General features: G+C 41.7%; 1 protein-coding gene across 2 annotated transcripts in view; it reads right to left on the bottom strand.

Annotated features, from left to right (window-relative positions):
- Window positions 1-22122, bottom strand: part of ITGA3 (integrin subunit alpha 3) — a 1049629-nt gene that overhangs the window by 292781 nt on the left and 734726 nt on the right. For both annotated transcript variants that reach the window (XM_044055141.1, XM_044055142.1), the window contains exons 13-14: window positions 19938-20084; window positions 13016-13113 (exon numbers count right to left, since the gene is read on the bottom strand). In XM_044055141.1, the coding sequence (XP_043911076.1) occupies window positions 13016-13113; window positions 19938-20084 (245 nt within the window). The remainder of the gene's footprint in view (window positions 1-13015; window positions 13114-19937; window positions 20085-22122) is intronic.

The following is a 22122-nucleotide window of genomic DNA, read 5'->3' as shown; positions in this document are numbered from 1 at the left end:
AAGTGATCAGCGTCATTGTGGCCCTTTAACAAATTAGTATGGCAGACATGACAGTAAGTGAACTGGTGATCTTTCCAATCATCTGTAGATATGGGGAGGTGTGTGTGTGTGTGTGTGTGTGTGTGTGTGTGTGTGTGTGTGTGTGTGTGTGTGTGTGTCTGCAAGTCTGTACATTTTACATAGCAGACTGAGCCTATGAGGATTGTTTAATGCCTTACACCTGTTGTGTATTGGACGGGGTTCTGGGTCCTATTTCAGTAAGAATGAATGACTGTTTTTCTAAAGAAATAAACTTCAGCACATTTGTCTCTTTTTAGGATTAATTTGATGCTAATGGTCTGTTTAAGTTTCATGCTTAAACCTGCATAAATGTTGAAATCAAATTCAGTGTTACAGACTGAGGTGCTCAAAGCCCTATTTCCATGTGCTTTGCTGTCAGAGTAGGAAGGTTAGGATGGGAGGGGGTGAGACGGGCAGCCAGATAGTCATCTTAAAATACTGGATATTTTATGTACAAAGTCAAAAACGAAAGTACTTCTATGTAAGTAATTCAGGGTTACCTAAAACCATACTATTAGTTTTGGTGAAGTTAATTTTGAAGTGTACTGAGAACAGGCATGTTGCTAAATGACACACACCCTTCTGGGTGACAGAATTAAAATTAGAGCTGCTTTTGTGTTTACATTCAAAGCATGCCACTCCACCAGTGTTAAACCCTAGAGGTACTGTAGGTGTTAAGCTCTGCTTGTATTTGCAAACTCTTATTCTGCCATCATAAGCAGATGGCTTGCATTTTTTTCCTGGATTTAAGGTAGATATCACTTCATACTAAAGCAAGAGAACCTCATAGCCAGCATCTGTGCTTTATACTGGAGATAACTAATAGATGTGAACCTTACCCATCAGCATGAGGAATCATCTGCATTTAATGATAGAGACAGCACATACTCACCAGGCAAGCCACTTTGTTTCTCTGTAAAGTTTATTTCATTTGCAATTGTTAACTGGCTGAGTGTCTTGATCCGGGGATCCTTATCAGTTATAGATCAGGTCAGCAGGCACTCGCAATAATAAACATATTTAAAAGTCATAAAAGCTGTACAGCATTTAAAAACACATGCCTACAAAAGAAAAATTTCTAGTCTTCATCTACTGTACATCTCACTTCAGAGACGCTCTCTTTTGAAACAGTCAGGGTTTTTAATTTGTGCAATAGTTTACAATGTGTACAGAAGAGTCAGAAACGTGTTACATTACAGATGAAGAACGTTCTTTGACTGTATGCAGAACTTTTCTTGAAGAAAGTGAAGTGACTATTCATCATCCTAAAAATAAAACTGATGCAGGGTGTTTTAACCTACAAACTTGTCTAGGAATAACTGCCTATCCTTAGTTGAAGAAGTGAGTTTCAAGTGTAATTTAAGAACTGTGTACCTGATTATAGAAATGTCCTTTTTATTGAAAGTTCTGAAGGTGTTGTCAGGAGTTTACCCACAATTTGGAATTCTTTCTTTTTCCTCCCAGTGCTCCATGTCCACATCAGGTCTACCAACTTCTCTGATCCCCTCAGACTTACTCTGTTTCTGTTGCAGATGGTTATGATCTCTAAGGGCATCTTGGAGGTTTTGACTAACTACATCTGTTGAGAGGTTTTGATATGCCCTAGCCTGTATTTCCCTTCTGCCTCTCTCCTGCAGTCTCTAGGTAGCTTCCGGAAAACAGGCATGTTGGAAATGTGCTGACGTATCACTCCACATCTGATGCAGTTCAGTCAAGGACCCCACCCTAATTCCTCTAAGGACTATGCCCCCTTTCATTACACATGTCCAGCCTCCACTAAGGATCATGTGGGGATCACTCTAGTGACTATCCTCCCTTCTGGGATGATAACACCCGTTGCTTCCCTTTGACTCTGTCAGTCACCTGAGATACTAATCGAACCACGGTTGGCTGGGTTGTAGTTAGATTTTTATCCCTGTGCACTGCGGTAGTAGCTTCACAATTTGGAACGCAATGCCTTTACCTATAAGAAGTTGTACTTTACTTAGAACATTCCAAACCACACTCCAAGCACATTTGCTGTAGAAGGTAAAGTGTCGCTGTTGTGTAGTTGGTATAACATACCAGGTTATGATTGCGTCTGTGATAGTAACTAGTTAGTTATGTGTCTGAGGCATGAATGTCAAGAAATTCACATTAAGAGTAAAGCTCAAGAGGTGAATCTTGATGTCCATGTTGAGAACACTTGTATTATGACTGGTCAGACCCGATCACAGTTCTTTGTGGAGCATGGAGCTTAAACTGCTTTCATTTAGTACAATATTTAAAGCAAATTTAAAAAAGTGTATGATGAGTGTTTTAGAACTTTAAAAGCTGTAACACATTTACCACAGCCACATAGACTATGGCCATCACAGAACAGTGGCTGGTAGAACAAAAAGAAATGTCATTTGGACAAAAAGGAAAAGCTGAATGAAGTTTTTATTTATTTATTTGTCTTTATTTACCGGAAAAGTCTGACTGGGTAATACTTACTTTCAATGGAGGCCCAAAGAGAAAAACTCCATTTATTTACACTGATTTATACTTTGTTTTAATGTTTTAAAGCTCATTTTAGGTTCCTATCTCTGCTATGTGATGGCTACGCACAGCTGTTATTGCACTAGGGTGGTTCTAGAGCTAAACAACAGTCAGATAAAAGAAAAGTGCTTAACAAGTTTGCCTTTTCCACAGGTTTGGAGGATTATTACCTGAAACAAATAGTTCATTTGTCATACACTATGCATATCAGATGTGAGCATGTCTCACATGTCTAGCATTTGTATATGCTAACAATGGATCTAAGCCAGCAATCAGATCTTGAGAACCTTAATTACATGAAACTACTGCCTCTAGGATGAAGAAAAGATGTACTCTTGATGCTTAGGTAACCAAACCATTTAGATAAAGGTAAGTCTCAAGACAGCTGTTACAACAAAATCATGACTAATTTGCTAAACATGTTTTTGTGTTTTGAATCTGTTTGGCTCCATTATCATGGTGGTGGAATGAGGAAGTACAAGAGAGTATACAGAGAAAGATGTTGGCAAAGAAGAAGTGGGATTGTCAGAGAGATGAAGAAAGTAGACAGGAGTATAAGGAGATGAGATGCATGGCAAAGTGAGAGGTGGCGAAGGCTAGGGATAAGACATATGAAGAGTTGTATGAAAGGTTGGACACTAAGGAGGGAGAAAAGGACCTATACCGATTGGCTAGACAGAGGGACCGAGCTAGGAAAGATGTGCAGCACATAAAGGTGATAAAGGATAATGAGGGAAACATACTCACAAGCGAGGAGAGTGTGTTGAGCAGATGGAAAGAGTACTTTGAGGGGATGATGAATGAAGAGAATGAGAGGGAGAGAAGGTTGGATGATGTGGGGATAGTGAATCATGAAGTGCAATGGATTAGCAAGGAGGAAGTAAGGATAGCTATGTAGAGGATGAAGAATGGAAAGTCTGTTGGTCCAGATGACATACCTGTGGAAGCATGGAGGTGTTTAGGTGAAATGGCAGTGGAGTTTTTAACCAGATTGTTCAATGAAATTTTGGAAAGTGAGAGAATGCCTGAGGAATGGAGAAAAAGTGTTTTGGTACCGATTTTTAAGAATAAGGGTGATGTGCAGAGCTGTAGTAACTACAGAGGGATTAAATTGATCAGTCATAGCATGAAGTTATGGGAAAGAGTAGTGGAAGCTAGGTTAAGAAGGGAGGTGATGATTAGTGATCAGCAGTATGGTTTCATGCCAGGAAAGAGCACTACAGATGCGATGTTTGCTCTGAGAGTGTTGATGAAGAAGTACAGAGAAGGTCAGAAGGAGTTGCATTGTGTTTTTGTAGGCTCAGAGAAAGCATATGACAGGGTGCCTAGAGAGGAGTTGTAGTATTGTATGAGGAAGCCAGGAGTGTCAGAAAAGTATGTAAGAGTGGTACAGGATATGTACGAGGGTAGTGTGACAGCAGTGAGGTCTGCGGTGGGAGTGACGGATGCATTTAAGGTGGAGGTGGGATTACATCAAGGATCAGCTCTAAGCCCTTTCTTATTTGCAATGGTGATGGACAGGTTGACAGACGAGATCAGACAGGAGTCCCCGTGGACTATGATGTTTGCAGATGACATTGTGATCTGTAGTGAAAGTAGGGAACAGGTGGAGGAGACCCTGGAGAGATGGAGATATGCTCTTGAGAGAAGAGGACTGAAGGTCAGCAGGCCTAAGGCAGAATATATGTGTGTGAATGAGAGAGAGGATAGAGGAATGGTGAGGATGCAAGGAGTAGAGGTGGTGAAGGTGGATGAGTTTAAATACTTGGGCTCAATAGTTCAGAGTAACGGTGAGTGTGGAAGAGAGGTGAAGAAAAGAGTACAGGCAGGATGGAGTGGGTGGAGAAGAGTGTCAGGAGTGATTTGTGACAGACAAATACCAGTAAGGGTGAAAGGGAAGGTCTACAAGAGGGTAGTGAGACCAGCTATGTTATATGGGTTGGAGACAGTGGCATTATCAAAAAGGCAGGAGTTAGAGCTGGATGTGGCAGAGTTAAAGATGTTAAGATTTGCACTGGGTGTGATGAGGGTGGACAGGATTAGGAATAAGTATATTAGAGGGTCAGCCCAGGTTGGAAGGATTGGAGACAAAGCCAGAGAGGTAAGATTACATTGGTTTGGACATGTGCTGAGGAGGGATGCTGAGTATATTGGAAAAAAGATGCTAAGGATGAAGCTACCAGGTAACAGGAAAACAGGAAGGCCTGAGATAAGGTTTATGGATGTGGTGAGAGAGTACATGCAGGTGGATGGTGTGACAGAGCAAGATGCAGAGGACAGGAAGAAATGGAAACAGATGATCTGCTGTGGCGACCCCTAATGGGAACAGCCGAAAGAAGATGATGATGACGATGATTATGATGATCTATTACTGGACTACATAGACCTTTCCAGCTGACTACCCCTCAGAAAGAACATCCATTTCCTCCCTCTGTAAAGAGTGTACTGCAGAATATAGCAATTCAAACACAGTCTAATGAACACAAGCTTCTTGAACCCCAGACGAACAGGTAGATAATTGTGAAAGGGCAGTTAATGAAGTAGAAAGAAGCCCAAAAAGATAGCATCACTATACAACACAAAGAATGATGAAATACTTAATAACTCACATCTTCTCATACTTTTGTGCTTAACTGCCAAGAAAATAGGTTTGTACTACTCCTACAAACAGAAATGCCATTGTGAAGCTTAGCCATGTCACCCAATGTTGGTAAGAGATTCATAGCATCTTCCATTTAGTAAATTTCCCCACATATCCTGGTGAAAATTTCTAAACACCCTTCTAGTCATCCAGACTGGTTTTAAAGGCTGCCAGAGATGTAGTTCCTTGACATGTAAGGGCAGCCTATTCCAGAAATGGGGCATGTGGGTTAGGTGCCTGTTGTGATAGCTGGTACATTTAATGTGGCAGTTCATATTTAGGTCTCTTACGCAGGTTCTTCTTTTACAACAGGCTTTGTTTAGGTGAAGTATTTCAAAGGGTCATTCACAGCATTGAATGCTAAGCAGAGATCACCACTCAGGGCCCTATAAGAGACAGAATAGAGGAACAAAGCTTTTAGTTTATTAGATTAGTTAAGGTTACTAAGACCTCAAATCTTTCTTTGGTGAGGAAAAAGCAGAGGTCTCTCAAGCTGGTTTATGTGCTGTGAGAGGTACATGCCAATGGCAGCCTAATGAGAGATGATTATAGTTGGACTATAACTTCTCTGGAGCTTAGGAAGAGCCCCTAAAGGATAAGGTGTGGAAAGCAGAAGGATTTCACAATTATGACAGAAAGGTGGTGGTCAAAGGAAAGTTCAGTTTTACCACAGCTACCCAAATCCCTGATGACGTTCTTATCTAAGTAAAATGTTGTCTCTATGGCATGGGGTGGTAATGTTACATTAACTGCATTTATTGGTTTTGAGGGTTACCCATGAAAAATATATCAAGCATTATTGTGGTTTAACACTTGCTGGAGAATATGAGTATCAAAATGGGATTTAATAACTGCTGTAACTTTGTAATCATCAACAAACTTGGTTACCCCGTTCCTTGACATCAACATTTAAGTCAAACAGGTAGATGCCACAGAAGTGGGGGAATGGAAAGAGCAGCGTGAGGCACCACTGGTAATGTTTCTTTGTATAGAATAAACCCCCCTGATATTAGCTGCATGGCTTCTATCCAAGAGCCAATCAGATATCCAGTGAACTATGTATGCATTACTGTTGTGTTGGAAGACTGTCATTTGCATATATCCCATGTTATCTAATACAAGAAATTTTAAGGAATCATACAGTGGGAAATCTGGCTTCGCTGGGTTGTTCTTTTAGTTTTTACTGATTGTTTTTTCTGTGTGACCTTGTTACTCATTGTTTTGGAGTTGGAAGACTCAATATTTACAGCATGGGGGATAATGTTGAAATCCTTGAATAGGTCTGGGTAGGCAGTGTGGACTGCATGCCCTTTGTCTGTGCTTCAGTAAACCTTCCAAATAACTCAACTGGACTGAAAAGGCATGATCTGCCTTTTATGAAAGCAAACTGGTGAGTAACAAGGGATACGAGATGAATTATATCGTTGTTTATTAGAGCAGTCCTAAATCATTTTACAGCTTTGCACATAATACTACGGAAGCTAAAAGGTTTGTAATTTCCAGGGCAGTAGGAGGAAAGTACAGTTGTGTTGTACACTTACCATAAATGCAGATGTTCAAGTGTATTCACTGTTGCAGTTATCACACTTGGGTTATCCTGCCAGGGGTAGCCCTCAGTCAGCCCAAATACGAGATGGCAGGCCTTCAGTGGTATAAAATCAGGCAGCTGATGCCATTACATCAGTTTTTCTTGCCCCAACTGTCAGGAGCCCCCAGATAGGGAGCTAGGTTATGGTGGAAGAACAACACCAGTAGAAAGTAAATACCAAAAATTCCCTGTAAGGAGAGAGGAAGAGAGAGACACAGAGAGAGAGAAAGAGACAAGGGGGTGGAGGGTGGGAAACCAGGACTGCAACAGTGAATACACTCTAACATCTACATTTATGGTAAGTGTACACAACTGTACCATGTTCTTCGTGTTTCACTGCTGCAGTCATCACACTTGGGTTGATTCCCAAAGCTGAAGAAAAGGGTGGAGGCAGTCAAGAAGTCTGAGGGCTGGCTAGGATGCCCTGCAAGACTGCAGTGGCAAAGCCTGCCCTGGATTTGGAGAAGACAGGCAGGTGGTAATGCTTGGTGAAGGTATAAACAGAAGTCCATGTTGCAGCCTCCAGGATGTCCCTGGTGGGGACCCCACTGAGAAAAGCTGAAGAGGTGGAGGTTACCTTGGTGGAATACATCCTGACCCCCTTTGGGGGCAGTTTGCCATGCTGTTTGTAGCAGAAATGGGTGCAGTGTGAAAATCCATTTGTTGATTGCTTGTTTGTATATGGCCTTGCCCTCTACCCTGCTGCAAAGCTGACTAGCAATTGGACAGTTTTTCTAAAAGATTTAGTCCTATCCAGATAGAATCTGAGCTGTCTGTGTGTAGAATCCTTTTCCCCTTGTTTTGTGGGTTAGGGAAAAAGGTGGGCAAATGAATGGATTGGCTGATAGCCACACTGGACACCGCTTTATGCATGAAGGATGGGTCAGTCCTGAGGGAGATCCTGTCAGCATGGAAAATGATGAAGGGCTCTACAGTCACGAGTGCTTGTAGCTCTGAAACTCTTCTAGCTGAAGTGATCCCCAGAAGCAAGGCTGTTTTCCAAGAGAGGAATGTTAACTCTGCTGAAGCTGCAGGCTCAAAGGGGGGTTGAGTGAGCTTTTCCAACACAAAGTTAAGGTCCCAAGCTGGGGTAGGAGCTCTTCTGGGTGGCCTTAAGTTGTTAGCCCCTCTTAGGAACTGTTTGATGAGAAGGTGTGAGAAGAGACGTGGCTCTGTGCTGTAATGAGCAGAGATGGCAGAGGCATGAATTTTAATTGAAGAGAAGGATAGACCACTGTGTAGTAAGTCTGCCAGGTAATCCAGGATGAGAGGTAGGGAGGGTGGTGGTGTTTTGGCTCCCTTAGCCTGAATCCAGGCACAAAACCTTTTCCACTTGTCAGCATAAGAGTTTTTAGTGCTGGGGTGTCTGGCCTCACATATAACATCCAGGACTAGTTTGCTTAGGCTGGCAGCTGGAGGAGAGGTCAGGGAATAAACGAGGCTGCCAGGTACAGGGTCTGCAATTGTGGATGCATGAATTCTCCATTTTTCTGGGTCAGGAGTGTTGGGATCTGAGGTAGGTGCCATGGTAGCATGGGTGACAGGCTGTGCAGCAGTGGGTACCAGCGCTGACGTGGCCAGTCTGGGGCAATCAAGGTTGCCCTTGGTTTTTCCTCCCTTATTTTTAGCAGCACCCTTGAAATGAATGGTAGAGGGGGAAATGCATAGATTGAGAGGTTTACCCATTGGAAGGATAGAGCATCCACTTTCCAGGCCTTGCTGTGAGGGTCGCTGGTGCAGAATTTGCTGAGGTGATGATTGGAGTGGGAGGCAAAGAGGTCCACCTTCGGGATGCCCCATTTCTGGGTTACAAGGTTGAAGGTTCTGTGGTCTAGCTGCCACTCGTGTGGTCTAGCAGGTTTCTGCTTAAACTGTCTGCCAGAGTGTTTAGGGAACCTGGCAGGAATTGTGCTAGCAGGTGTATTTGCATGGCTGAGGCCATGTGCCAAAGGGTCATGGCGAGACTGCAGAGAGGATAAGAGTGAGTCCTTCCCTGCTTGTTGATATACCACATCACTATGGTGTTGTCTGTTTTGATCACTAGAAGCCCCAGGGAGAGTAGGGGTCTGAAAGCTGTCAGGGCATGCTGAACAGCTAACAACTCTTTTTGGTTGATGTGCAGATGTATTTGATTTGGGCTCCAATGGCCCTGAATGCACCTGCCATCCAGGTGTGCACCCCAGGCATAGTCTGATGCATCTGTGGTGAGGGTCTGGGTGGTGTGGAGTTGTGAGAAGGGAAGTCCCCTGTTGTGGTTGCATGCTGCTGCACACCGAAGAAAATCTTTCCTTAGACAGGGTATCATAGGTATGATAGTTTCCAGGTCTTGAGAGTGTTGACACCAAAGGCTTTTTAGGTACCATTGTAGTTTCCTCATATGCAGTTTGGCATATGGAATGAGTTGAATGCAGGAGGCCATGAACCCTAGAGCTTGCAGGATTTTCCTTGCGGATAACTGGGTTCTGGTGGCTAGTTGAGAGAAGTAGCCTGTCAGGTAGGCTTGTTTTTCTGGAGTAAGGAATGCCATCTGGGATGTTGTGTCCAGGCTTGCTCCCAGGAATACAATTTTTTGTGTGGGGACTAGTTTTGATTTCTTTTCATTGATAGTATACCCCAGGGAGGTCAGTAAGTCCTTTACAGAGGTCAGGTGCTGTAACAGCTTTTCCTGACTGTCTGCCTGAATCAGGCAATCGTCTAAGTAGGGGTAAATTTGAATATTTCTTTGTCTGCAAAAAGCAATGGCTGGAGCCAGGCATTTTGTGAAAACTCTCGGAGCAGTGGATAAGCTAAAGGGAAGCGCAGGGAACTGGAAGTGCATACATCCTGCCCAGAAACATAGATATTTCCTGCAAGATTCCCTGATTGGGATGTGTAGGTAGGCCTCTTTTAGGACTAGGGTGGCTAACCAAGCATCATTAGAAAGCATAGGAAGAAGCTGCTGGAGGGTGAGCATTTTGAATTTTGGTATCACCAGAAAGGTGTTTAGAATGGACAGATCGAGGACTGGGCACCAGATGCCCTCTTTTCTGGGTACCTGAAGAGTCTGGAATAGAAACCTTGGCCTATCTGGTCTGCAGAAACATGCTGTATTGCCCTCATGGAGAGCAGGGAATTGACTTGCTTTTTTACCTCAGCCCACTGGTTTGGAGGAAGATCTGGGAACCCTTTTGGGGTTGGCAGAGTGTGGAAATAAAATTTGTATCCCTGGGATACTATGTTGAGGACCCATCGGTTGTTGGTAATAGAGGCCCAGTTGTTTGCATGGAAGGACAGTTTTCCTCCAAGGGGCACAAGCAGGTGGGCAGAGGTAAGGGGTGGAGGTGTAAAGTCATTGTGAGTTCTTACCATAAGGGGGTGGCTTAACACTCCCTGTTTTTGAAGAGGAGGAACTCCATTGCTTAGATCTCTGCATTCCCTTGGACTGCTGTCTGGAGGGTCTGCTTCCCCTGGATCTTGGCTGAGCTGGCCTGGAGGGGGCCAGAAAGGACCAGTGCTTGGAGGGGCAATGCCTACTGAACCTCGGAGGCTGGACCTGTAAAAAGTCTTTAACTGTCTGCATAAATTTAGTTTTTTCTTCCATCTTTTTTAAGACCTCTTCTGCCTTGGTGCCAAACAAATTGTCTTTGTTCAATGGTGTGTCCAATAATTTTGATTTGACATGGTCTGGCAAGATCTGTTCCTTAAGCCAAGCATGCCTTCTAAGGACAGAACCAGTGACTGCTGCCCTGCAAGATGCTTCTAGGGCATCAAAGCCACATTGCAAGGTGTGCTTAGTAACTTGGCTTGCAGAATGCATAATCTCTTGTAATTCCTTATTTTCTGTACAAGCAGGAAAGGAAAATATTTTTTGTTTGAGGAGTTCCATGGCATGCTGCTATTTTAGTATGTAGAACTGACAATTTAGTGCTCTAATAGCAAGAATTGCAGAGGTGTATACTTTTTTTACCCCATCTGTCTAAAGCTCGGGAATCCCTGTCTGAGGGGGTGGGATTCTTAGATGAGGTTGCTTTAATTCCTTTAGGTTCTTGGGAGATGACCTCTTAGTCGAAGAAGAGTCTCGGGGCATACCAGACTCCGAACGGGTCTCAGTAGCAGCCTGTATATCCACAGAAGCGGGCATCAAGGGCTGTGAAAGCACCTCACTGAGGACCGGAGAACTGACAACTAGCTTAATGGAAGCATCGTCGGCAGTTTTGGGCCTGTGCGGTCTGTTTCTGTCTTTATCCTTACATTTTTTCAGAAGATCAGTAGTTGGATGGCTTACCGAAGCCATACTGGAATATGAGGACTAAGAGCGAAAATATTTAGCTACAATAAGGGCCTGATGAAGTATAATTCTTGCATTGAACAAAGCAGAAAAGTGACAGCGAGGGACGTCGTGGTCTGGGCCTAAACAGATGATGCAGTAAGAATGGAAGTCTCGGTGTGGTATTTGCTTTCCATAGGTGAGACAACTGTTAACTTTTTCTGACATTGGTTAGAGCAAGAAAAAAGGATCCGCAATGGGATACTTAGCTTTAGAAGACTTCAACTTCAATTCGGAAATGAAAACTCAGATAGCAGCTGACCAGCACTCGTGCGAACTGCTTCTGCTTTGGGCTCCTCGGCAAGAAAGACTGATGTAATGGTGTCGGCTGCCTGATTTTATACCACTGATGACCTGACGTCAGTCCTGGAGTGACAGCAACCAACACAGAAATACTAAGCCTCTGGTATTTGGGCTGACTGAGGGCTACCCCTGGCAGGATAACCCAAGTGTGATGACTGCAACAGTGAAACACGAAGAACATCTGTGCTCCAGTAGCCATTTTCCATATCTTGGTACATAACCAGTGAAAAGATACAGGCTGAAGAGTTCATGGGAGATTCAATTAGGTGGGACATAACACTTCTCAGAAGTCAGGACCAACAAATTTGGTACATGTAATTTTGGAAAGTTCTAGGATGATCTGTTCCAGAATGATTTTGGAAGCAGAGGTCAGCGGAGCAATGGTAGATGGCAACTGGAAGTTTGGAGGTAGGGTGAACTAAGTGTTCACAAGAATGTCAACAATCTCTGTGGAGTCAGATAAAGGAATATCATTAAGGACAAGTTTAATACAGAATTGTGAGTTAGCATTAAATGTACATTTAATACAAAACAGTGAGTTACTTCTAAGTTTATCAGTGAATCTCAAAAAGGCCTTAAGTTAGACATTTGAAATGGTTGCAACTTTAAGTTTAAGGAGATGTAAATGAGCATTTTGTGTTTCACCCAGCCAGACCTAAACCAGACATGCTACCAACACAAACCTGTGTTAGCTAACACAAATCTGAGGGTTAAACTGTCTCATACAACAACAAAAGACCTTAAATGTCTAGTTGCAGGACCTGCTTTGCAAAGCACATTACAAGACCTCACGACTAGTTGTGTTTGCAGCTAAGCACTGTATGCATTTTATGCACTTATGTGTACTATTTTTTACACAAACAACAGACAATAATAGCTCTTAAGATACTTACATGTAATAAGTGTACACATGAAAAGTGAAATGTCATGCTACAAACAGTATAACTGCAGATGAAAGAAACTCAGTAATTTTGATGTAATAATGCTAATAAACAGAGACCAATGGCATTCCACTAGAATGCAGGTGTTCAGGTATAAAGACAGATCATGTACAATAGCCAGATAAAAGAATTTGTTTACTTCTCTTCCATGCACATTTCCTTGTAATGTACCAAATGTGTACACTCACTGAAAAATGAGAAAAAGTGGGTTCTACTTGGAAAGTCACTCATCAGAAGATTGACTTTCATGAACCAATATGAGCTAGATAGACAGCTAGATAGATAAAATAAAACAAAACTTGTCAAAATTCTGACTTATTATTCCTGTGACTGAGATGACACAGCTTTGGGAAAAGAACATAACCTCCCAAAGGATGTGTCCTCAAAGTGAGACTTATTAAATAAGGGTTTGTAGAGGTGCAGGGCGTTTGTTTCCTTGAAAAAAAAAAAGATTTTTCAGTCAGCTTTAAAGGAACAAACATATTACAAAAATAAAGTATGAAAGAAAAAGCAATAATATGAGGTAATTTCTTCAACAATAGAAGTAAAAAGAGCCAATGAAGCACAGCCCTTAGGTAACAAAGCTGTAATAAGCCTTCAATGCAAACAGGTAACAAGGGCATGCACTCAGTAAAACGATTCTGGCTTGTGTGTACCTGTGGAGTGGTTTCAGCTTCTCATCTACGTATTGGAAAGATATCTGCAGATTGCTTTCACACTTATTGTCCTGGCCACATTCCCGCTGGAAGTTAATCTGAAAAATAAATAAATAAAATAAGATAACATAAAATAACATAACACCCTTGTGTAGTCAATCAAGTAAAACGCCTGACATGAAAACCTTTCCTTACTTTCTCACATTCAGCCCTAATTCTACTCAAGTTAAAATTTCTATCACCAGACTGAAGGTCCATTAAAATAACATACATAGGTTAATTTTGCATTTTAGTAATTATTCTTTCTTGTGCTACTGCTGTTTAGCAATCCCATCTAAAAAAAAAAACTTGTTTCCACTACGGCAATATTTTCAAAGGTCACAATCTAGTGTATCTATGCTGTTTTCCTCAAGAATCTACTGCAGTCTTCCCAGAAACTCCTTTCCAAAGAGCATTCCCTCTTCTCATAAATACTCCTTCCAATATTGTAGGTGTACTCCGCTCTCAAAGCATCCACTCCATTCTGTATCTTTTCTTTCAGGCTTTGTTCAAAAACGGCCTTATTATCTCTTTATAAATCCCTCTTTGAACTTGGAAAACACCATCTTCCTGTAATAGTTTTTTCGGCTTTGTTTTTGGTGGATGTAGTCCAGGGATTCCGATCCTTAGAGGGATGAACTCTGTCCACTCATAGAGGAAGCCTACATCAGCTTACCTAGCAGCCCCCTTTCCTGGGACAATAAAGCACCTTACAAAGTATCGCTTATCAATCCCCTTTTCTAACTACCAGCACGTCCCTTAGAACCATAGTTGCCTCATCTGGCTCCCTGTGCAGATCCCCAAATTGGCACCCCCCTTTGCCCCAACTCAAAGTTGAGGAGCAAATAAAATAACATAAATGAATAAATAAACAGACTCTTCTTCACTCTTGTAACTGTCTGTAGCAAGCTGGTTGTTAAAACTGTAACATAAGGCTTACACCCCAAGTGCTTCAGCACTGAATGGAAATGCAGCATCGACATTTATTTACAAAGTCACGTTATCCTCATGGCTTCATAAATAGTAGCTGGTAATGAACTCCTGTCCCACTGGCACCTGCCAATCATGCCCCTCACTGCTTGTGTCTGGTGCCCTCATGCCTGTTTGCCCCACTCTAGTTATGGATCTAAGCCCACTAGACCCTGGTCTTATTTGGCTATCCTACAGTTTTCAAGTGTCTCATTCCAACTCAGCTGATGTTCTCTTAAAACTCCACTTTAGAGTGCTAACACACAGCAGTATCCCATTGCGGGCTGGGATAATGTAACAAGAGGCAAACTGTCCTGCACAACCTCTTGTAGTTATCCATTGCACCTATACCTGTACTTTTTTCCACTGGACTGTGTTCTTAAACAGGGAGTCAAGAACCTGGGACTACATTCATCACCCAGTGGGCATTAGGAAACTTTTTTTTCTTATATCCCTACTACCTCTTTCTGTTGGCTACAAAATGGCATGCAATGCCCATAATGGTGGACTCATTATGACTATACACTTCAGCATACCCACAAAAGCTGGCTGGAGAACAAGTGTAGTCCTGGCTGTGGTCCCTCTCTTCCAGTCCCAAGATGTGGGATCTGCATTATATGGCTCTACCCTTAGTGGCAGGATTCCACTAGGGATGGGCCTGCATTGGCCAATCACTTTCATCACTCCCCAGCTGGCAGGTTGCTAACTGATCCTGAGTCATCTAAAACATAATTGTAATCTAGTTGGTTAGGACACAGTGGTGGCCCAAAGGCTGTATTTCAGGATAACTGGCATCCACTTCAGATTTTAGTTTACGTTGTCTAACATTCTTAGGGTCATCTTCATCAGCCAGCTCTTTTGGCATTCTGGGAATGCCCCGACTATAGCTCAGGCAACCTAATTCTGACTAGTGGCTTGGGAGATTTAGAGCTGACATAGACTAATGTACCCATCCTGAGAGTAGAGGGCACAGCCAGCCACATGTAGCTGCAAGCCTTCAGAGGAAGGGATAGAGCATGCAGCCTGGGGTGGGTGTAAGATATCAAGCATATGTACAGCAGTAGACTTCATTGAGAAAGTACATGAGGTATTCACTTGTGTAGGGGAAGGCACAGGTGATATGGACTGCATACACCCCCTGAACAGGGGAGACATTAGGATATATAGAAATGCCTTCATAGCCAGGATTTCAGTGAAGGCACAAGCAACCATCATGGCTGCCTAAACAATGTCTTATCTGGATGGCTCTTGTCCTTGTGGTTCTTTGGATTACCCTGCCACACAGAAAAGAATGGGCTCAAGTCCACTTGGGGGGATCTTTACAGTTGGTAGGCATGGGGGCAAAAATGACCAAGAAAAAAATTCTGAAGGTCATCCTCAGGTGAGGCTGTTGTACTCTCTCTGAGGCTTTGCACTATCTCTGCCAGTATTCGGCTAATTTAGAACATCTAATTTGCCTCCTAAGCAAGGATTTTGAATTACCTTACCTTATACATCTTGCTGGGGGCTCCATTTTAAAGTAGAAAATACTCTTAAAACTTGCATTCTAACTGAACCAAAGCCGACCACTTAAAATCTCTCCCCACCAGAATGTGCTCATGCTTGGTTAAGAGCATCAGGGCAGCCTTCTGTACCAGCTGTACTGGAGTTTGCAAATGCATTTCTGCTCCTATGTTGACTGCTGTCTCCTTCATGGGAACCCAGATCAGACAGACTACCAGTCAATCACCTGTGGCAGTTACAGTAGGGGTTTCATAGCTCCATTAGTCTGTGCACAATTTGAACTAGCACCCTCCCATCTCACTCTGTACCTGAAATGAAGCTGCTACGGTCATTGCTTCATCACTTTCTGATATACCTGCCATGCATGGATGATAAACAAATAGAAAAACAGAACATGTATGACTACACTCTATGAAGTCCTTAATCAGACTAAACACTCTAGAAGAAAGTGAATCACATAACAGACAGCTTCCTGTTTCAAGCTTATTAGCATTTAAAGCTATCCAATCCATATATAACATCCATGTTTTAGCTGTACTATATGCATTTTATGTGAAACCCGCAGTGGTGGTGCTGCGGTAGCGTTGTCGCCTCACAGTAAGATGTTGTCCGGTTCGATTCTCAGCTAGAGCGTCTTCTGCGTGGAGACATGCGTGAAAGAGCGTACCTTCATTGAAGGTTGTGCGTCAGGCCTGGCAAGCTGGTACATAAAAATCAACTGCCAATCATTAGCAGACCGGAGTTCCGCTGTAGCGACCCCTAACCGGGAAAAGCCAAAAGACACATACAAATATGCATTTTATGTTAAGGCTATGAAGTAGCATACATTACATCACAGTGATTGTTTAAAATTGTCCTTAATGATACACTAAGCATGCCACAAGCATTAATTCTGAAGACATATAAAAGACAATGTAATGGATGCATACAGATGAAGAAGCTCTTTACTACCAGGATGACCATGGTCGATATCAGTTAGCACCTCTGCTTTTGAACTGCTGTTATGACATCTGCATTTAGCACAACTCTGCATTATCTACGCTAGTATTTTTGGCAAGAATATGACTATGTAGTATTAAAAACACTGCCTGTCAGTGATTTTTAGACCTTACTGGAACATGTTTAGTCTGTGGTCTGAAAAGTTGTGTGAGTCATGAAAGCTAACCACTCTAATAGTAAGTGATACACAGATGAATACCCTGTTAAGAACTATGAATCATCCTTGTTACACTGTATAAAGGTAAAGTGCAGCAGTGCTCTCAGGCATACAACAAAGTAGGTGCACTAACTGTACCATTGAGAATACATTGCAAAGGGACATTGCTAAAGTGCAGAGACTTTTCCTATACCACTAACATGCCCCTGTGAGCCTGAAAACTTAAATTTTAGAGCCAGACATGAAGTGGCAGCAGGAGGAACAGCACAGAAATGTGTTAAGGCTCCACATACATGAAAATATACTGTGTGTGACAGTCCATTCTTTCTGCCACTGTTACTGTATTTATGTGCCTAAAGAAATCTAGACTGGACAACAACATGAGCTTCCCCTACAAAAACATACAGATTTCTGCTGTGGTATTCTACATTGAGAGGAGCATGTGCATATGAGATTACTCTGGTTCAAAGCTATACCAAGTAGAAGTACTTTGTTGCCAAAATTGGTCAAAGTACCTAGTTTCACTCTGAACAGTTAAGTTTGTTTACTTTGTTACATTGTATTGCTGATATAGTACTAAGATTGACTGTACTATACCTGTTATACACTATAATGCAACAGCACTGAAGAACAACAGGGTATCATGCATCAAGTACTGCTTGTATGCAGAGACGAACAAGGTGATTCACAGACATTTGAACTTCACTGCTCATGTATGAATAGATGTACAACTTTGCATCTCATGCTATGTGATTGGTGGCTGCATCTCATTGCACAAAATGGACAAAATAGATCTGTTACAAGGTGTTATGTGATTGGTGGCTGCATATCATTACACAAAATGGATCTGTTACAAGGTGTTATGTGATTGGTGGCTGCATAGCATTATACAAAAGGGATCTGTTACAAGGGGCTATGTCATTGGTTGCTACTTGAGGAGAGGTTTAAGCCTTGTTTACATGTGCTGTTACTGCTGGCCAGATTGTTACTTTTGCACTACTTCTATGACAATCTTTTACAATTCTCTGGCACTTGATATTGGTCACCTGCATTATGCTAAACAAAATATCAGTTTTTGCAGTCAGTACTGTGCTTTGTGGTTTTGGGATCAGTTCTTCTGTTCTTTTTAGTATTCAGCATGTTGCCTCAGGTACCCACACTTGGTGTAGAACCGTTGTGTTTGAGAAGTGCGCCCACAAGATATATTACACAGGTTACTTTCATTTGCATATGTACTCCCCATTTTACATCCGCCAGGAACAGAAGGCATATCACTATATGTTTCACACATGTATGTTTTTGTGAATGCACATGTATGTTTTTGTGAATGCACATGTATGTTTTTGTGAATAGTCTAGGGCTCTGGCATGTGACTGCTTTGAAGTACAAGGCCGATAAACTGTAGACCATATTTGTGAATACTGCCCTACATCTCTTGCTCTTTCTTTGCACTTTACTACTGTCAGATGGGTTTCATGTCAACCATTTGTCTTCTCAATTATCCTGGATACAGCTTATTACTTCTGTAAAAAATAAGACGGAATACCTTTCTTTACTGATGTTTTTTTTCATATGTACTTCAGAAATCAGTCAGTAAATCTTTGGAATCCTTCTACAGTTTCTTCTGTCACTGGTTACTGCAGCTTTACCATAGAAGAACCAAGTCTTTATCGATTCTTTGTGCATATCTATATGCTCTACTCAACATATTTGCTACATGCAGGTCCTTGCATTGCTGCTAATTAAGTAACATTCACTCTCACAAGTGCTTGTATGAAGATTTTCTGAATACATTTTGAAAAAATTGTGGTCTGCTTTTACCTGAATTTCTTTACTCTAGACATATTCCTGAAATTTCTCACAGCCAACTGCACCTTTTCTATCTCAGTATTTATCTTCTATGTGTCTGAAAGTTTTCCTGACCCGTAAGCAACTGGTCTTATTTTATTGCAGGATCGCAGCTTTTATGACAGGCTTCCACTGGTGACACAAACTGACTTATTCACATCAGTACTGCATTTGGCATTGCACTTTAACTGAAAGCAATGGGCAGTATTCATTTTTAATCACTATATTCAGATCTTGCAGATCACAACATATAAAAAAATGCCCTTCTTTACCATAGTAGCCATACTAGTTACCTAGTATGTTGGTTCTTAATGCTTCTCAATGACAGAAAAGCATTCCATTCACTTCAATTCCTGGTCTATTTCTCTCTCTACTTGTATATAAGCATGTACCAAAGGCATAGCATTAGTTTTTATTTTTATGTAACACTCTCCCGACAAATATCTGAAGGCTGTAAATACATCAGTGGTGCAGGATGTAAATGATATGGCTCCACACAATATTCAAGATGCCTGAATTTCAATTGCATAAATGTTATTATGTACCTCATGACCATTTTTATCTCTGTTTCTTTTAAAATGCATTGTCAGGTGCTTCAGTTTTCCACATCCATTCATCCAGCAACACATTTTCGCTTTTTTTGTCTTTTCATTTGACACACCTTTTATCTTACACGTGTCCTCCTCCTTTTAAATGTGTGCTAGTAATTTCACTTTCTCATTTCACATACACAGCTTTTCAATAGGCCAAGTACATTTTTATTAAAAGCTTGCCCCTTATCACAGACTACTTTGTCTCCTACTAACGAATCATTCAGCTCACCAAATTCGTACTCTCTGTCTATTCTTCAGATCAGTGAAATACCGCAGGGCCTTAAGCCTTTCCAAACAATAACTGAATAAGCACTGAGTTCCTTCTAATCTCACAATAATTCCTGATCTTTCTTCTAGCTGATATTTCACCTTTTTCCACTTCAAGTAAGAGCTGAATACAATCACGGCTTTTTCCATATTGATGTGCAAAAGTTTAACATACTGTAAATGTTTGGGTTTCTCAGCTAATCAATTCAGTGAGGAATAAATCAAATCTTTAGTTCTCAAACTTCTAGTTTTGAAGCTCCATGTCATGAAACAACTCCAGCTGGCTGCAAAGGAAGCACATTTTCAGTATGAATTACACTTTTGTACTTCTAAATGCACATGCTTTTGAAGCAAACATACTTCTCCATTCTGACACTGCAGGCGTGTAACAAACCTTCATGTCATTGCTAATCACAATGAACACTGTAGAAGGAAGTGTACCATGTAACATGCAGCTTCCTCTAGCTAGAATATTAAAACTAAATATTTCATACATTAACAACAATTAATTACACACACACAACTAAACAGGAATATTTCTGCATACCTCTTGTGAAACGTGGTGCTTCTGATCCCCACTCAGAACAGGAAAGTTATCCAGACTTTGCACCCCACTAGCTCTTCTTTTCTTTCTGTCTAAAAGTCCGTAACTCATGGTGATGTTGATGGGCTGAAGCATGTCTCTCACATTGTCCTAAAAGGAATATTACAAAAAGTTTAGGGTAAGTAAAGCATAAAAACACAAAATGCACAGCAAGAACAATGCAGAAAAGATTCATACAGACCGCTAGACTCACTATGTATCTTCAGGCTCACATTGCATGAGGCTTAAATTCAAGATCGGATAGCCAGCATGTCACTTTCCAGGTATCACCGTTCTGATTTGCATGTAGGTCTCACTTCCCCTTCATGCATTCCTGCCATCATCAGTGCAACCTTGACTTGAGACACTTTCTTGGCAGTTTTTTTTCCTTTACTTACCACCTTCTGTATGAAGAAAATCTCTCACTTTTTACAGAAACTTTCTACCAGTCTTTATGCAGTCTCTGTAATTTTTGTTTCTGTCAATTGATCCTGAGTCAGCTGTTACAGAGCAAGACGTTTTCCACCAAAGCACCTTATCTACTGGTCTCTATATTTTCTTTCCTATGACTCCTACCTCACAAGCTCTGTTTTAAGTTTTGATAAATTATGAATGCAAAGAATTTTCTTCTGCCTGCCATGGATCACCTCCAGCATGTAGTCACTACATTGACTACTCTGACTTGCACTGTGGCCTGGCTGCAATCTCACTAGCAAATCCATAGGTGACACAATTTTATTTATTTTTGGAATGCTTTTATCCCTTTGTCTCTGATATAGGACCCTCAACCTTATCATCCCATACCAATGCCAAGGTCACTAACGGATTACAGATTGTCTGTGACATAGTCCAGGCTTTCTCTGTATCCTCCATGCAGCCAGCTTACAAACTAATGTATTTATTTATTTATTTATTTACTTTTTTGATAACCAAATGGGTGAGCCAACCTTAGCAGAAACACTTTTGGCCTTGGAGATATAACAAAAACCCACAATGCTACACAATACCAAGCAGAAGTCACATCAATTAGAACAGTCAAAGCACAATGAATAATACATATATATTATATATATTATATATATACATTGTAGAAGTCAAGCACGAATGCATGTAAACCTGCTAAAACCATTCCATCACTTACAGCAAAGCCACCACATAAAAAGTTTGGTCAGTAGGCCAGCCAACTTCATAAGTTCATAGGAGGTTACTAGGCTAAAGTTCTAGAGCCTTTACAAGCCTAGCCATGTTAGTCCCAAATATCCTCATTTGTTCTTTTTGGGTAGTTCACAGAATGAATTTATGAACTTAGTTTGTGCTTTCTGAATTTATGAACAGAGAAGGTCTGTGATCAACACTGAATACCCCTGTCCATGAGGGAAATGGGTACCATTTGTGGTGTCCCATCCAGTTATCTATGTTGCGTTTAAATAGGGTCAGTGAGGAGCTGCGTTTTAAGTGAATAGGAAGTCTATTCCAGAGAAGTAGCAGTCTCTGGGAGACATATAGTGGGAGGGTGGCTTAATGGTTAAGGTGTTTGCCTTACAAACCCACGGTGCAGGGTTTGAGTCTCACAAGGGATAATTGGCTAAGCTTAAAACGGCTCGCAAGGGCAGTTAGCTTAGTACTAACCTACGAACCTATGAACCTATATCTGTCTCTCTAGCATGTTCTGTTAATGTCATTGGCTGGGTTAAGATCCTTAGAGTGAGTGACTCTTGTGCCATTTGACTTGCGGATGTGCAACATTTCCATTTGGGCAGGACTGGAGATTGCGCTGTAGGCCAGGCACAAGTCACCTCTCAGCAGCCTATAAGATACAGACTAAAGTGACAGGACTTTCAGCCTGTCCATGTAGGTCATGGTTCGGAGTCCCTGTATTATTTTTAGTGAGAAACCTCTGAGATCTCTCCAACTGCTGCAGGTGTCTGGTGAGGTACATGCACAAGGGTACATTATACTCTATTAGTGGTCGGATGAGGTCGAGTACAGTGGAGTTATAACATCCCTTGACCTGGATGCTATGCCCTTGCTTATGAGGTGTGCTATGTAGAAGTCTTTCTTTACCACTGTGGAAACTTGGTGGTCAAAGTTCAGATTGCTATCAACCTATGTTGTGTCACTGGGTTGGAACTCAGGGGGATACTGTCAA

Source organism: Protopterus annectens, chromosome 13.part0 (assembly GCF_019279795.1).
Source record: "Protopterus annectens isolate FY-2018-M chromosome 13.part0, PAN1.0, whole genome shotgun sequence".
Taxonomy (NCBI): domain Eukaryota; kingdom Metazoa; phylum Chordata; order Ceratodontiformes; family Protopteridae; genus Protopterus; species Protopterus annectens.
This window is presented reverse-complemented; position numbering and strand designations above follow the sequence as displayed.